This window comes from Strix aluco, chromosome 8, assembly GCF_031877795.1.
Source record: "Strix aluco isolate bStrAlu1 chromosome 8, bStrAlu1.hap1, whole genome shotgun sequence".
Taxonomy (NCBI): Eukaryota; Metazoa; Chordata; class Aves; order Strigiformes; family Strigidae; genus Strix; species Strix aluco.
In genome coordinates this window covers 24,048,839-24,066,402 of record NC_133938.1, presented here as the reverse complement: position 1 = coordinate 24,066,402, position 17,564 = coordinate 24,048,839, and the positions used below count along the sequence as shown (strand labels likewise).

General features: G+C 35.5%; 1 protein-coding gene across 4 annotated transcripts in view; it reads left to right on the top strand.

Moving 5' to 3' along the window:
- Nucleotides 1-17,564, top strand: part of VAV3 (vav guanine nucleotide exchange factor 3) — a 202,070-nt gene that overhangs the window by 129,070 nt on the left and 55,436 nt on the right. For all 4 annotated transcript variants that reach the window (XR_012624163.1, XR_012624162.1, XM_074832667.1 and 1 more), the window contains exons 20-21: nucleotides 10,084-10,220; nucleotides 17,061-17,126. Coding sequence is in view for 2 of the 4 variants with exons in the window: in XM_074832667.1 (XP_074688768.1) it covers nucleotides 10,084-10,220; nucleotides 17,061-17,126 (203 nt within the window). In the remaining 2 variants the exon portion in view is untranslated. The remainder of the gene's footprint in view (nucleotides 1-10,083; nucleotides 10,221-17,060; nucleotides 17,127-17,564) is intronic.

Here is a 17,564-nt window from a genome sequence, read left to right as displayed (position 1 = left end):
AATTCCATTTCTGCTGAATAGACTTGTCAAAAGGTAGGACTGCCTCATGTCATGCCATGCTTTCAGGCATATTACAGGTGAGATTTGACTATCATATTCTGACTGCAGTATATTTATTTTTTAGAAAGGACAAAGTTTATATTTGATTATACTTAATTGAGCAAGTTATTTTCAAAATTATTTAGTCTGTGAATGCTCAACAACAGAAAAATGCCTAGGTCTTCCACAAGATTCATGATATTTTGCAGTATTAAATTCAGTTTCCAAAGTGGGGCTCTTATTCTCAAGCCTTTTTTCTCTTACTGCTTGCTGCAGGATCATCCCTGGGCAGGCAGAGTGTAGTATTAAAAATACAGCTTAAAGTAGTTACTTCTGTGGAATAATGAATTTTTATCTTGCAAGATTTGCCCCTGTTTTTCAGAGCCTTTTGCTGTACATAATCTACTACTGTCTTGGACACACCTTCATAGCTCATCTATAGTATCTGCCCAATGTAAGTTGTTAGCTCCTCAGGGCAGGTACTTGTTTGAACAAATACACATTCTAGAATGCCATGCCTGTCTATGGTACCACATTAAAAGATGTGATAATTATCACTGGTTAATTTTCATACCTTGTGCTTTTATAAAAAGCACCTTGTGTATCACACTGTTTAATTCATATGCCAGAACTCTAGTTTGCTCAATTTTAAAGAAAATAACGAAGATTCTTAGTTCTGAGGCAACATTATTTTTAAAATTGATATACCCAATTCATTCACTAGACTACATTGAAATATGGTTTCATTACTTTGTCAAAAGTAATGAAAACTCTGTTTTTGAAACTTGATTATTCTTTATTGTTTATTCACATAATAAGACATTTAGCACTCGCCCATTTCTAATGTTTGTTGCTGAGATTCTTGTCTATCTAGACAATTCCAAAATCCCTTTCTCTCACAAAAATAGCTGCCTATGTCACTGCAAGGAAGGACTAGTTGCCTGAATAAGCATTTGAAGTTAGAATTGTACAAAACACGAGAGCTTGTCCTTAACACTTGTTAGGAGGAAGACATGCTATGAAAGGGAAACCAAGGTCTTCACTCTAATTTATCACAAAATGTATGTAGCTATGGCCATTATAAAGTCAGTGACCTTCCTAGCTCTCTTCTGCTTTCTTTCACTGCAGTCCTGGAGAGGACCCTCTTTTCTGAAGAGGACAAACTTCAGACAACATTTTAAATGCCAAGTAGCTGGTTTGAGTATAAATAATAAGACATGATGTTGGAATTGCACATGAAATTTCTATTATTTTAAACATCCTTTCTTGTACTTGCAATCCACAGTTATCTATCTAGGGCATGTCCGTGTTTTCTAAATTAAAGTGCTAAAGTTCCTGTGTCAAGCTTAAATAAAAAATTAAAAAAAAAATTCGACAAGTGCAGCTGGAGCTAGTGGTACTTTTTAGTACTTGGTACTTGACTTTCTGAAAGTGGGTTCCTTTGTACATCCATATGTAACTGCAGCAATAAAGACTAATGTATGTATTTTAAGAGAAGACTGAGTGTTTGAATGATGCCTAGGACAGCTTCTGAAAATGTTTGCTGTGCAAACAGGAATGGGTTGGCATTTGTATGTCAGTAGATTCTTTCTGTAGTGTACTTAACTAATTTTCAGATTGCTTTTGCTCTGTTGTAACATATTGTCCCTTGACTTCCCAAAATCTTCACAGTTTCTTTTCCTTCTGTTCTGTTTTGAGAAAGAAAAAAGAAATTTAAACCTGAGGAGTCAATCTGTGAGAGTTGCGAAGAGAACCACCCTTAAGGGCATGAGAGACAAATGGTTATTGGTCATCTAAATAATGATAGGTTCATTCCTTTCCCAAAAGACAGCCCTTATGGCTTTCTCTTCTTATTTTTAAAAACATGGCTGTTCAGAAGCATTTCTGCAGTGCCTGTTTTTTCTTGCATAGAGGCGAGCTTCCAGATTCCTTAAAATGAATGTCACGATGTGCCAAATGTCCCTGCTTAGGAGGTAAGTAAGAAAATGCCTTCTGTTGGAGTTATTTTTCTAAATAAAAAATTAAATTCTGAGACTTCAGTTTGGAATCTGAATTTTCTTAGCTAAATTGCTTATTTCTGATCAAAATAAATGCTAGCTGCATTTATAGGAGCACTAAGCTGAGCATTAAGTTTGGCTTTGACTTGGAAGACCTGAAAACTTAAAGCTGCTAATGAGAGGGGACTGTCGACCTCAGTGAGTGTCCGCGTTCCCATGATGCTGATTTTATTAATGCTGCTCATATTGTCACTAAGCATAAAGAGAGAGTTATCCTCAAATATCTTTGCTGAAAAAACATTTGAGCTAAGTCAAATACTGATGTTCAGAGCAGGGAAAGATGGCTGTTCGTCTATGCATCATTCTTTAAGCAAAAAAACCTACTGTAATGTAAAAAAAAAAAAATCTATCTAGAAATATTTCGGAAGTCACACAATTTCAAAAATGCAACCATGTAAATTGAGTAACATGTCTAGACTTGTTATTTTCCTTGTAATGAACTCCTGCTATGATCTGCAATGTAGTTCCAAGTTTTGTGTGGATCTTCACTGGAAAATGGAGATACAGCTACTTATCAGGGGGCTTTTTGCTTCAGGTCTACAAAACCTGAAGAAGCGAAAGGACTTCCTGAGTTATGGTGTTTTTGTGTTTCTGATAACAAGTTGTTGATCAGACTGTTAGCAGACAGATTTTCCTCCCACACATCTTCATTTTAGTTGATTGATGACCATTTTTGCAGAGGTCTCTGCCAAGAATACAGCATATATATCTATATATGTGCAGCATTAAAGAGAAATGGTGGAAAATTGAGTCTTTGAATAATTATAGAAGATTTGACAGGTGGTAAAGGACTGAAGGGAATCCTGTATGCTGCTTCAGTAAAGTTTTTAAGGAGGTACAATGGTAGGAACAGTTGAGGGAAGACAGTCACAGAAAGCAAGGCTAGGACTGTAAAAAAAAAAAAAAAAAAAAAAAAAAGTTCTTCAGTAGTTTTGTCCTGTAGGATGATGGTCTTTAAATCTTCTGCTTCTGTGGAAGTGAAAGAGAAATGTGAACGCTTATCAGATGTGGTTTGGAGTGCATTACAAATTTGTCATCTGAATTATGAGGTAGTGAAGATTTTTGCCCACTCCGAGTGCTTGTGAGTTCTCTGTTTATAGAAGAAAGACCTTCTAGGGCTGCTGTATTTATATACCTATATAGGCAGAAGCTTAAACAGTTAGTTGAATAAGGCTCATGGTACTGTTAAGTGTTTTACTAATCAGCCTTCTGAAGTTTTTAGACTTAAAATTGAGTCAAGCAGCAAACTCAGGGGTTGTGGTTATTCATACGAAAAATGTTGAGACTTTATTGAATAGTACTCAAAGACAAAGCAGCTAAGGAGAAGACAAGTGAAATACTCAAAGCTGATTCTTAGGCACTGTCAGCATTTCGGTCGTCTTGCCTGAATGTAAAGTTTATAAGCAATATCTAAAATTAGAACTTCTAATTATGATGACTTAGAAAAATAATGACTTAAGACTGGGAGAATTAAAAGTTCAATTTAAATATCTTCTTTGAGGTATGTCTGTGTGCTTATTCATTATATTAATTTTGCCCAATAGTAATTATTTAAATCATTGTCACTCTGAAGAGTGCACTTAAAAGACAGTGCTGGTATGTTCCATGTTCTGTAATTTGTGTCATAAGTACTTGGCCTAAAAGTAAAAAAACCCACCTATTTTCTTTCACATCATTAATAGACAGCCCCAGAAACTGAATGTGTTTTTTTGTAAGTGATAATGTAGTGTTGCTTTTCTTGTGTCTCCTCACCAGCTGCGAAGTCCTTCTAAGTAAGTTTTGTCTTTGGCAGTGACTGTATAAAGCTATCGACTTCCACTGGTTGTGGAAATAGATGACGCTGATTAGGAATTAAGAAGCAGCTCTCTTGATAAATGCAAGAGAGGAGAATCCAGATTACTGTTAATTCTGCAACAAAATCATTAGGAACAGGAATTTTAAATGCTGAAGCTAGCAGAGCTGATTTGAAGAACATAAGAGAATGCTGAAGGACTTTGTTAGTCCATGCTCAGAATAGAGCTTCCCTTTAACTAGCTTTTAATAATAGTAGTATCGGACCAAGTTGTTGCCGAAAAAGATGGCAAAGCTGATATGTTTTGTGTCATGGATGCTCACATTGTGGGTATAACTGTCCACCTGCAATTCACACTGCTGTCCTTATCAACCCATCTGTTTTCCTCTTTCTTTTTTAATCACAACTTGTTACTTTATTATCTGCAGTTATGCTCCTTGATCTGAAACTTTAACATTTTAACTTGATTTACCGTGGTGTAAATACTAATTTTGGATTTCTTCACTTTTATTTAAATACAAGGTCTCCTTTGCTTGTGTGTCTTTAGTTTGTGCTGTTAAAATGATTGATGACACTGTGGGTCGCTGTTCAAATGTTTAATGAGACAAGGAGACACTGCAGTGGGTTACTTTGCCCTCATTTCCTGGTTGTAGGGTGAAGATGGCTGGAGATGCACCTGCTCTGAGATTTGAGATAGAGTATTTCTTCTGGTCTTTGCTATGGAAGGCTTATCAATCACTAAATGTCAGTCTGTTCCTCAGCAGAGTTGCATTCCCTTTTTTTGTAGCTACAACAATACAAACCAGAAAGGTTTAAAGCAAGTTCAGAGTGTCCAAACAGACACCTAAAACACTCTTGGTGAAAGAAAGGGCAGAATTAGTGAGACTTTATATCATTTCCTGTAGGAAAGGCAAATGTCATTGGGTTGAGTTTCTGGAAACATTGTGAGGTGACCTTGTCAGTCTAAAATTCTGTTCAGATTCAAAGCCTAATGAAGTCGTCAGGAGGCTTTCTTCTATTACATTAGTGGTTTTTGGATCGGTTTATAAATATTTGGTGACTAGGCTATATTTTCCCTGGAGAAAGTCTTCCTTCAAGACTCATATTAACTAGGTATGGCTGTTTAATGCAGACAAAGCTGTTTTAGGTCTTTTTGCTAACAGTATATAGTATATCAACAGATTCGCTTTTGAACCCTGGTCTCTTATACTCTATGTCATTATTCTGGATGTTAAAATGATCCCTGACCAAAGCGTAAACCATGTTCTGGGTTGCTTGGAAATAACAGATGCTGGAATCAATTCTGACAGATAGAGGTCATCATAGGGCATGCATTATGCATGCTGTTAGCAAAAAATAACATTTTTGAATTTCCGCATGAAACTGAGGATCATTCAGTGCCATTCATAAATGCAGAGCTGCTCTAAGGAATACAAGTAGTTTGTATGTTTTTATTTCATATATATAATGGGTATTCTAACTTATTATGTACTATGTTAATTCTAAAATGTGACCTTCTTCTTTGAGTCATAACTATGAGATTAAATACTCAAATGTGTGGTATTGTTTATGAAAGGTTTTATTTTTCTATAATGTAGCCAAATTGGTACTTCGTAAACCCTGACACTAGCATGCTTTCTGCTTTTCTCATGAGCTACAGCTTAGATCATCAATTTGTGTTAGGTCTGTGATCCGGAGCTTGGCTATGAAGACTTTTCTAGGAATTTGGGGGGTTTCCTGGTTTTCAAGTTAAGTGAATTTCAGCTATTTATTAGTGGAATAACTGGATCAGTTTGCCTTTTGATTTCAAGGTTGGAAACTGCCAGGCTGGTTTTCCATCTTCAAATTAGGAAGCTTCCTGACAAAAGCTTTCAGTCATGTGGAAATCTAACCTCATGGAAGCCAATGAGATATTTTTTAACAATTATAATAACGCGGGCTGAAATTCTGACCTTGTCCCTTGTGTTGAAATTTTATCAGCTTTTAAACATATTCATGAATAACATTTTAGTGCCAGATATGTTTCCAGAAGTTTTCTGCAGTTGTCAGATACTCTCAGTACTGCAGCTATGTACATCGCAATGGCACTGTCTCGAATGCTAATCAGATTTCACTTTTTAGTTATTAATGAATAATGTTTCTCTACTGTTTCTATCAGAAATAATCCATAATTACACTTAAAACATTTCAGGTTTCTGTATCATACCACTTGTCTGCATTATTACATTACAGTAAGTACTTAGGATTCTTAATGAGTATATTTGTGATGAATCCATGTGCCAATTAAGAATGAAATTTGAAGGTAGACAAGGAAAATATTCCAGATCTTGTCTGAACTTCAGTAAAGCAGTTGGTATACTGCCTCAGAAGAACTGATCTGTTATGAGAGGAGGCTAAAAGAACTTGGCTTGTTGAGCCTAGCAAAATAAAGGTTAAAAGGGATATGATTGCTCTCTATAACTATATTATGGAAATAAATGCAGACAGGGGAAAGAACTATTCAGACTGTTGCCTCTAGATGGATATAAGTTGGCCATGAACTAATTTACACTGGAAAGAAGATTCTAAATGCTCAGAGAATAACGTTCTAAAATGAACAATAGGAACAAACAAATTTTAGGATAAGCTTGCTAAACAGGTGAAAGATAGTGTGAACTGGTTCCTGTGATAATAATGGATGGGACTTGGTCCATCACACCCCAGTGTACTTCGTATAGATTAGGAGGTGAAGGGCTGACCAGAATCTGTCCAGTTAAAGGTACAGCATCTCAGTGTTATTCTGCTAAACTGCTTTTGAGCTACTATTATCAAATCTGTAATTACATGGTGAAAAGAAAGTTGAGTATTCTGTTTGGAGCTTTTTGATTCTTTATTAACTTTTCTGTAGCTCATTTATTTCTTCTGTGCTTAATGGTGAGTTCAGGAAAGTTCTGTGAGAAGAACATTTATCTGTGGAAGTACAGCTATTCCAGAATAGTATGTGCTTGTTTCTGATTGATTGATTCAAAGACTTTATTTAGTCTTTTGTTCCTGGGAAAACTGATTTTTAAAAAATGTTTAAAATCATGTAACAGGGACAGGTCCTTTTGATGATCTTTTCACAGAACAAGTAAAACACATTAGTTTCACATTCACTGCTTCTCTATCTTTGATCAATACAGGCTGTCTACACTTGTCTGGTATTGCTGATATTGAAATGAATATATTCTCTGTGACTCAGACACTCCTGTTGCTGGAGAGTGAATTTACCTTCACTTGTTGTACTTCGAGGTACAAAGTACTTTTCAGAATCTGAGTCAAATCTAATGTGTACTTAAATAATTAGCACCAGAAAATAATTTCCCTTGTTTATACATGCATCTTTGATCAGTAGCCTTGAAGATAGCACACAGTATCATTACTAGAGGGGGTGAATGAAAGTAATGCAGTAATTAATGAAATCACAATGATCTTCTGTATTATTGCAATGTATGGGAATCTCAGCCATGTATCCTACTTCCTCCAGATGCTGGTTTATGTAGGTCTAGTGATAGTGTGTATATATTGTGTTAGGCAGTGTGTATTCATAGCAAAGACAATGCTGAGTGTAAAGAACTCGTAAGTAGACCAAAGACAACAATCAGTTAAAAACAGGTAGTAAAATTAGACTATAAGAATAAGATTTATTGGTCTCTCTCAGTAGAGAACAGGTGTAGCACATCAATGCTGTAGTTGTCACAGTTTCTGTAGGCATTATGGCAAAGAAATTTTAAGAGGTGATCTGAAGCAGAATAATGAACTCTGTTAAGACTAATACCCTAACCTGAAAGGCTCTTTAAATGAATAGGACTATTTCTAGTGATGTCAAGGTGTTAGATCAAGTCTTCCAACATTGTATCTGCCAAGGGAATTTTATCATCAAAATTGCTGTAGGATTTTACAGAATTAAGCATACTGAATTATACACAAGTATTCTAGGCATGGTATATTTTAACATGATTAATTCTGTATTACCTTCTGAATAATTCTGCTAGTTGACACAGCATGATTTTTTTCCCATGTTCTCTTGGCCTGGTTTTCAGAGATACCAATAATCATAATTATCAGTAAAATAGAAATAAGAAGTCATTTTACACATGTTTATAATTAATAATTTCAGCAGTATAGTATCTTTAAAATAACCCAGGACTTGTACTGAAAAGTGCATGAGATTTCTTGATTATGTTCTGATGCAATCAATACAAAAGTGGTGTTTTAAGTATATTATATCGACACACTAGAAATGTGATAAACTAAATCACCCGATACAAGGTTTCATAACATGAATAATATTTTGTGCATTTGTTTTGACTTCCAGGTATGTCTCCAAGATGAGTGTATGCTTACAGTTTATCACATATGCAGAGCTATCATTTATGTTGTGATGAGGGATTTCCTTTGCATTAGGACAAAGTTGTTAGCTTTGAGGAGATATTGTATGCAGCATTCCTTTTATTTGCCATGCCATAGATGCAACATTTGTTGATGCTGAATCAGTATTTGAAAGCATGACAGCCTTCAGCTGAGAAATAAAGCAAAGTCTAGTATTTACCTAAGTGGAATAATGGCTTACTAATAATTAGGTGCTCATTTTAAGTATGCCAGATAACTTGAAGAAATAGTAAAAGTTAGGGTGTCATTTGGGTTGAGTAACATAAGAGCTGGTATTACTTTGCTTAATATTTCATCAGCACTTTGATTAGTATTTATTCTTAAATACAGGGAGTAGTAATTATTGAAGGTGATCTCTTTTATGTTTCATACAATTTAGAGGACATCATGGATATTTGTATTTCTTGCCACCTAAGTTACAGTAGTGATCTTGCAACAGAAATAGGTCTTTTGTAGGCCTGCTGATCCTTTCTTGTTAGAATTAAGTTAATTATGACTCTCCAGCAAGAAACTGGTTAAATACAGCAGCCCAGCTACCTTGACTTTGCATGCTTTCACTCCTATTTGTATTCATTAATATGTATTCTTACAGAATCTTACTTAACCAAAAACTTTCTGCTTAAGTTTATAAATGGATATGCCCCCTTAATTGCAGCGTTTTTTTAACATCCCATGTGCAGTTAAAAACAGGGAAATTATTATATAAAGTTTTATTTAAAGACAGAGGGAGAGTAATTAAAAATAGATCTCTTCTGTTAAACTGAAGCTTTCCTTGGCAGTATAAAGAGTGGAAAAAAATGCTTTTCTAAAAGCTTTTAAGTTTTTACTATGTTTGTATATAGAGTGGGTGGTATTTCACTTGATTTCAAATATTCTTGTAATATCACAGCACACTCTTTTAGTGCAATACACTAGCTGTCCATAATGCTTTAAGTGGGTTTGTTTTTTTTTTTTAAATGCCATTATAGTTATAAGTACATGGAGTTACAGTACCCACAGTTTTCTGCCCCCCATTTGATACATGCTTATGGAGGGCTCTTGAACTGTAGTTATAAACAATGATTTAGTTCTTTGTACAGACAGAGAGACTAATCTTCGGGGAAATATTTTGTGTGTCAAAAAGTAGATTGCTCCCTTTTAAAAAAATGATTAAAATCGGCTGTTTAGATGCACCCAGTGTTGACATGGAAGGACTGCTGTGCAGCTGGAGTTCTTGTCTTGAAAATGAAACCTTAAATTTATCTGGGCTTTGCTACGTGTATCCAAAAATATTGTCTAAATCTGAAAGTTTAGACCCCCCCTCCCCCCCCCAAAAAAAAGAAAAAAAAAAAAAAGAAAAAGTCTTATGAGAAGCCTGCAAGACTTCATTGTCATCCTTATTCTTTTGGACATGTTCACATCAGCAGTAGGCTTTACTGATATAAAACTGATGAGATTATCCATATTGATGTCTTTAATACTAGTTCATCACAATTTTTGCCTTGGACTACAAAGATAGCCTTAATGTTTGAACCTTATGCAGAACCAGGAGTGCATGTGTAGAGGAAAGAGCCTCCATAGACATGAAATCCACTCTACCCCAAGAGGAAGGGAGAACAAAGATGTTTTTTCAAAGTAGTTCCTTCCTATTAGGTTGCACATGGTACAGTACTAAGGCACTGCCTTAGTGCCTTAGGTGCCTACTAAAGACATAGTGTCTCTTTGATTGCTTTTGTGGTCTTCAGATTTTATTAATTGTCATTAACTAAAAATATATGCTGACTTACGTTTTGTTTGTTTGTTCAGGTTTACCAAAAATGCAAGTAATTCGAAACTACAATGGAATACCACAGCCAGCGGCACAAGATGGTCCACCATTGCATATCCAGATTGGGGACACTATTGAACTAATTAGAGGAGATGCACATAGCTTATTTTGGCAGGTATTGTATCATTTAGCAAATGGCTATATTCCATTAGTCCCAGATACTAAATTCTTATTGATATATTACTCTTGTAACTTTTTTCCTTTTTGAACAACAAAAGAATATCTTTGTGTTTTACCCAAAATAAATGTCTAATACAACCGTTTTTACTTTTAAATTGCCAGTAGTTTCTATGTTGCATAAAATTTCATTCTTGCAGCATTAAAGTCCTGGTGAATAAATCTGCAAGAACATAGCATTGGTAGCAATCCTTCTAGTGAAATTGTAAGAGTTAAGGAGAGTGTCTGGCACATAAACAGCAAAGTCCTGTGAATTTTCAGTCATTGCTTCTCTAACATAGCAGAACTAAAAGCTATATTGGCAAAACCCAGTTACAAATATTAGATTTATAGGGGAGAGAAAGAGCTCTGTAAAACAGAACCAGACCTAAACTTCTTGATGACCTCTCAAGTCAGTTAAGCACAGTTTTTTATGTACATGAAAAAAGTATATTCTGTTGATGGCAAAACTCAGTATCATGTGATTCACATCACTACTGTTACTGAAATTTCTTTTTAATTGAGAGCTATAAACAGATTGAAAGTGCTGTCTTGCATTCACTTTAAGATAAATGCATTAAAGGATGTTTCATTTTTCTTGATTGTTTTCTTAATTGTTCTTACTAGAATCCTGTGTACTGCTGATATTATTGGATAAATGGAAATAGAGTTAAATAGAAGAACTTTCAGGATATTAATAGAACAACTGGGAAGCATCTGTCGCTGTCTTGAACTGTTCCTGTGTTTGTCTTCGTGATTTTTTTTTTTTTAGGCTATAATCATTACAATTATAAAAACTGCTTTGTCTGTTGTATGATTTAGGTCATTTTTTTTTTTTTTTTTTTTCTGGCTTCAGTTAGGATTGAATCTTCTCCAAACTCTTCAGGACTCAGTGAACTCTGTTCCAATGTCACTGCATCATCCTGAACAACATTTAACCGGGGGAAGTCATAAACAATAGAATTGCTTTATCTATTTAAAAATATGTAAATAACTGTAACCACCCCCCCCAAACCAAACCCAAACAAACAAACCAATCCTCCCCAAACCTGTTATTTAGCAGACCATAGATATTTCATGTCACTAAAAATAGTTTCAAACATTGGTTGGCAGGTTTTGGCCTATATACCTTTATATGTAGGGCTTGATTCTGCAAGGTATTAAGTTCTGATCCAGAGAAGCGTTTGAAGCACGCTCTTGGTTTGGGACTGGCTAGAAGGTAATGATCTGACTAATACAATTAGTACAAGTCAGAATTATTGGCACCTTGTGGAACTGATTCTATTGCCATGTTCATATATATCCATCAACTCAATCTACTGGAATTTGTCTTAGATGTTATTCGTACCTATCATGCTGAAGAATTTAGATATAATCTCACTGTGTTTAACTAGCAGAAACTGGAAAGTGCGTGAGGCTTTTTCCCCAGCCTTCGTAATAGATTTGAATCTTAATGGAAATTGTCATCTCCATTAACATCATTCAGGAAATTTTTTTTTCTCACAAGCTGTCTTGGCACAGACTGCTTCATACAGATTTTTTGTAAGTCTTGTAATGACATCTGCATTTTAAAATGCATATTAAGGAAAAAACCTGCAAATACAATTCGTATTAAAATCTGTAAGTTTTATTCAAGAGGTGCTTTAGAGTAATTTACAGCTGACCTACAAGACTAATATTAGAATGGATTTTTAAGTTGACCATTGCTCAGTTTAAAAAATTCAAGTGCTTGTAATAGACAAGTGTGTAGTTTAAATATAATTTTTTCATTCTTTACATCAAATAAACACTGCAAGTCACTAAGCAATGCTTAAGCTATAGCTTAAGTGCAGTCAAATGTGTGTTGATAGATGTTAAAATTCTGCTAAGTTAATGTTTGAGTGGTCGTATAGCAATTGTTGTGGTAAGTTCTGTAGTAATTCAAGACCATATACACATACGAATCTACCTGTTATGCAGTCTGGAAAACAGGAGAAGTACGGGGGTTTTTCTTTACGAAACAGCAAATACTTTTCTGATCATCAAACTGAGCAATCACAGAGACAGTAAGATGGCTGGTATAAGCATTTCTGAATTGTGTGAATTTGCTTTCTGCTTCACTGGTATCATCCAAAACCTAAGTTTTCATCAAAGAGAATGTGTAATATATAGGGGAGTTGATACTGTCACAAGTTATTTTACTCTCCTCAGTAACCACCTGGTTGCATATAAAGCGAAGGATGGTCTTACACTGATACTCATGCATCCCCTTGTGCATGGCTACTTTTCTTTGCTCAGTCAAGGTGCAGGACTAGAAGACCCATGCTGCTTGCCTAGCTGGTGCTCTACTAACATCACTTGCAGAATGAAATAAGAAAAGGAAGAGGGGCTGGGGGTGCAGAGAGGAGAAAACTTGTTTTTTTAAAATGGAAATTTTAGCTGCCTTAACCAGAGCACTGCTGGTTGTTTCAGCAGTAGTAGTGCAGCTTTGATTTAGTCAGATTTTTATTATAGATGTGAATATTTCTCTCCTCTTCTGAGTTTGGTTTGAGTAAATTGGTACCTGCTTAACCCGAGGGTAGGCTTTCAGGGGTGCTGCAATGCCTACCATAAGATATAATGTGATTCTAGTTTCACAGGTTTGCATTGCAATTACCTGCCATCCTCAGGCAATTATGTTTCTCAAATATGCCAGAAGAATACAGATATTTCCTGGACTGTTTCTTTCCTTTTTCAAAACCAGATTTTCTTTGATGCAGATTAAACCCATATCAAGTAATAGCCATTACAGATGTACTTTCTTATGCTTCAGTTGTTAATGGTCGTGATGTAAACAGCCAAAAGGGATTAAGTATATTGTAAATATGATATAAAAATTGAAACATTGGAGAGGCAGCAGTGTAAAAGTCCTTTTATTTCCTTTTGGTTTGTAATTTGGTTTGTAATTTTTCATCTGCCTCCTTCCTCTCTTCACCACACTTTTCAGTAAACAAAATGAAAATGGATGAAGGTCATAATAATTTATAAATTTTAGCTATCCTGGAGTTCTAGTTCTGTGCATGTCCAATGAAGTTAATGGGCATTGCATAGCTAAATACAAGGCAGCAGTCTGGAAATTTAGAGCAAATGCGTCAAATGGCTTCAGAAAGTCTCCCTTGTTAAAACAGATACAAATTTCTGAATCAGCTTCTAGTCTTGCTGAGACTGTCATTGAAAGAAATGGACTGAAGGGCTTAAGTGGCCCTTACATATATATGAATATGTATACACACATACATGTAATATATATTTTAATATATAATATAATAATTTAGAACTACAATGTAATAGTATATACATAATACATATTTTAAAACTAGTTCTGTCCAGTCCTTTGCTTCTCCTTTTATAATGACCATAAGCCATTATAGGGCAGTGTTCAAGGGAAATGCTTGCTCATCAAACAATAAGCAATTAGCAAGCAGGAAACGTAAAGTAGAAAGAAGTGATTAGTAGAAGTGAAGTATGGTGGCATAATAATTTTGCTGCTGTTAATGATTTGATGGATAGATCTTAAATTTTGAAATCATCATCTGACAACAGGTCATGGTTTTGTGTATGAATGACACCAAGCCTTGATGAATTTAGCTAGGATTTCTAAAGTAAACAGAATAACATGGTTTCCTAAGGACATTATCAAATTATTCGTATGAGCTCATTATTGACAGAGCATTTTAAAGTGAGCTGTTTCCCTTCAGCAATGTATAATAAATCAAACCCTGTTCTGTTTAAGGATTTGCTTTTATTTAACTAACAAAGCCATCTGCAGTTATCTCATGTGAAGCTTGTCTTCAGAAGACAAAGCCTTTCTTGGTTTGTCTCAGTGCTTGTTACATTCATGATATTGCTGAAAATGCAAAGGCAAAGTTTTGCACTGGTCACAGTACTTGGGGATATTTTATGTGATGAGAGTGTGTCCATGTGACTTCTCTACTGCTGCTTTTGCTTTGGTTTTAGTGTAGTGTTCATAGCATGCGTACTTGTCTTGTAGCCTCTCCTAGCCCAACAAAGCGACGCATCTGTGCTCCACAGCTGCGCAGAACAGGATCTTCCAGCAAGTGATGGCATCTAAGGAAATTTTAGGATTGTTGCTTGGGCAGAGAGTATTGCTTAATGCTGTACCTCTCTTGTAAGTCTGTCCACTGATGACGATGTTTCTCACCACTTCATTTCAATGTCCTCCAGATGATTCATTTTTTTGTGCAAGTGCCATTGGCTTCTTACCTACAGAATATTAAAATGAAAGTCTGTGGATTGCAGTTCAGTTTCCGTATTGGGAATGTGTATACATTATAACGTCTGCATTGTGATAATGATTTAACTAGTACGGACCACAACTAATCTCATGATCTTTGCTGCTCTGCTGAGTTTTTCAGCTGAGATTCATATCACTGTGTACTGCTAGCAGTATCTAAGCCAGGTAGTGTAATGTTGGCTCTACATCATATTGTCCCATGGTCTGGTCTTTCTGTATATGCTACAGTTTCTTCAGTGGCTGTAATATGGCTTTACTTTTTATTTGAGATAGAACAGCTCAGTTGGGTATAATTCAATGCAGATAGACTTGTTTAAATGTTTGCAAATCAGAGGTAGCTTTCATTCTGGATTTTGGTGTGTGCAAATACATTTCTGGAAGAACAGTAAGAGGTAACTTGCAGGAGGAAGCACTATAAACATTATGAAATGCTATTGAACATTTGAAATTACGTCCTTTTTTGCACTTTCAGAAGGTAACACAGGGGTCTGTCCCTGAGCTCATCAAATTTTCATCTTGGCTTCTTTCTAGTTGTTATGGATGTATGTTGCATAATGTGTCATCTTGTTCAGCTTCTTTCACTTCATACAAATATTTCTTGTGAATAGCAATGGTGTGTGGGCACATACACAACTAATGTTCAATTGTGTTCCTTCAAAATGCTTTTTCTCATTAATGTATTTTATTCAGTGGCTGGTCTTACTGACTGATATCACTTGCTATTCAGGTAAGATCAGTATCATAAGTATCACTTAGATGGGAAACTGTGTCAGAGCTCTGCTTATAAATTGAGTCTGTACTTCAGAGGGATTAATGTTTTGGGAGTAAATAGGATATACGGATGCAAAGGGTAACCTGTATTCAAGCAAATAAGGCAAAGAGGGCAAGGAAGCTTTGCTGAACACAGGTTCAGATCTGTAAGATTGTCACTTGTTTGCACGTAATTCTTTTTTTAATACCATCGCTATTCAGCATATTGTAGCTTAAATACTGCTTAATGGCTTTTCTCTCTCCTCTACCTCCTCTGCACTTCTCTATATATTTGGTAAACATGGCAGTTACTGGGGTTACGATCTGTGTGTGATAAATTGCGTAATGATCACCCTAGGAAAATGATGCACTCATTTATTGTGCTTAGGGTATCACAATCAAAGAATGTTTTCATTTTTTCATAAACCCTTGTTAATTCTTGCTTTTATGTTTAGCTCCAGTCTGTTTGAAATCCTTGAATTCTGTTTTATGTGGTGGTATTAGGGTACAGTTACACATTTAGTGTTACAGAAATGAAATGAACTAAATCCCCAAAGAAATTCGATGTCTGTTTCTGAAGCATTTTTTCCCCTTTTAATTTTTTGTGTTGCAGGTATGCCATCAAAAATAAAAAATAAATGTAATTTTCAAGATTACAATGCTTGTGAAGTACTGCTTCTTACTCTCATTGCCAAATGCTGATAGTGTATTGTTTACAGTCTATATTAAATTTAATGGAAGTTAGACATTGATGGACTTAAAAGTCTGTTAAATGAAAACATTTTTGCCAAAATACACATTTTGATGCCTTCATTTTATGTATCTGTGTTTAGAAATTTTAGCTATGTGCTCTATTCTGCTCTGAAAAATGTGGTCAGCACGGTCATAGCAGACTGTTTACTGGGACTAGAAAGGTGTTTTTATTTTGCTGTTCTGTCTGGCTGAGGAGGTATTTCTTCAGGAGAGCCTGAGGTGGTGAATTGTGAGCTGCTGAAGCATGCCTCTGTGATGATCAGGTCACTTTTGGCCCTTAGAAGCCCTGAGTAAATTGGTGGTACTGCAACTTTGGGGCAGCAGTTGTGTTGCATAAAAGGCTCAGTTTAGGCTGTGCTGGATGCTTTTCTGCAGCTGGTCCCCCAGCTGCATGGGTGCATCTACAACATCTTGTGAATATATCATAGACAGAGAGTTAATCTTTAATTCTTTTAGTATTCTCGTGCCTACACAATTTCCAATAATTTGCATCATTTATGGAAACCTTAACTATAGAACTTTGTGTCTTCATTGGCTGATTGTTAGCCCTAAGTTCCCATTGGAGTTAGAATGATTACTCAGGTGCTGCAGCTGCTGCTGCATGATGCTGTAATCATTTTGGGGATCTGTGATGTTGCAGTGTGGCAGCTCTCACTAGAGTGATGCCAACTGAGAAGGAAGTAACTTGAAATGAGATAATTAATGTTAATGAAGATATCAGACACTGGCAGACATTGATAGAACTGGGAATCACAACCCAGGCTCTGAACAACCCCCTTCTTGCATCTTATCTCTCAGAGCTCTCAGGTGTATCAGCTATAATTATTACTGATTTGTATATATTAAAGAAAAAAAACCACAACAAAACAACAGCAAAAACCGCACAACTGTTGAGTAACACTTTATTAGAACAGCATTTTATTTGATATACTCTGATTGTCCTAAATCCTTGTGCATATATTATTATTTACTGTTAATCCCCATTATGTCTCAAAAATGGAAAATTTTGGGTTTTTTTTGTAGGGCAGAAATCTAACAACAGGAGAGCTTGGATTCTTCCCAAGTGATGCAGTAAAGCCTAGCCCATGTGTAAGTAAAATTGTTTAATTCTGTTTGTCATATTACAGGAAAACTGCCTAGTTCATACTGTTGCTTTATTAATCTTACCTTATGAAAATCATATTGTTTCTAGTTCCTTTGTGTTTTCATGGTATGTTCAATATTGCTTAAAATATAGCATTCTAATACTTTTGGTTATCAGATGTAAATAGGACATGTCAAGAAAACATGTCTGAGAGGCAGATTTAACTTTGGGAGTATTAATAAATTGAACTGTCTGAAGAGTTTCCTGAGTATAGAACAAACACGTTTTATGGGAAAGTGCACTACCTTCCTTCACCAGCAGTAAGGTGAGAATGCAATGGTTCTAATCTGTTCTCCAGTCACTTTGAGTTAGAGAGAGGGATTACACACTAAGTAGTTTAAAAATGCGTAAAATTAATATAAAACCTTGCATTCAGGCTACTC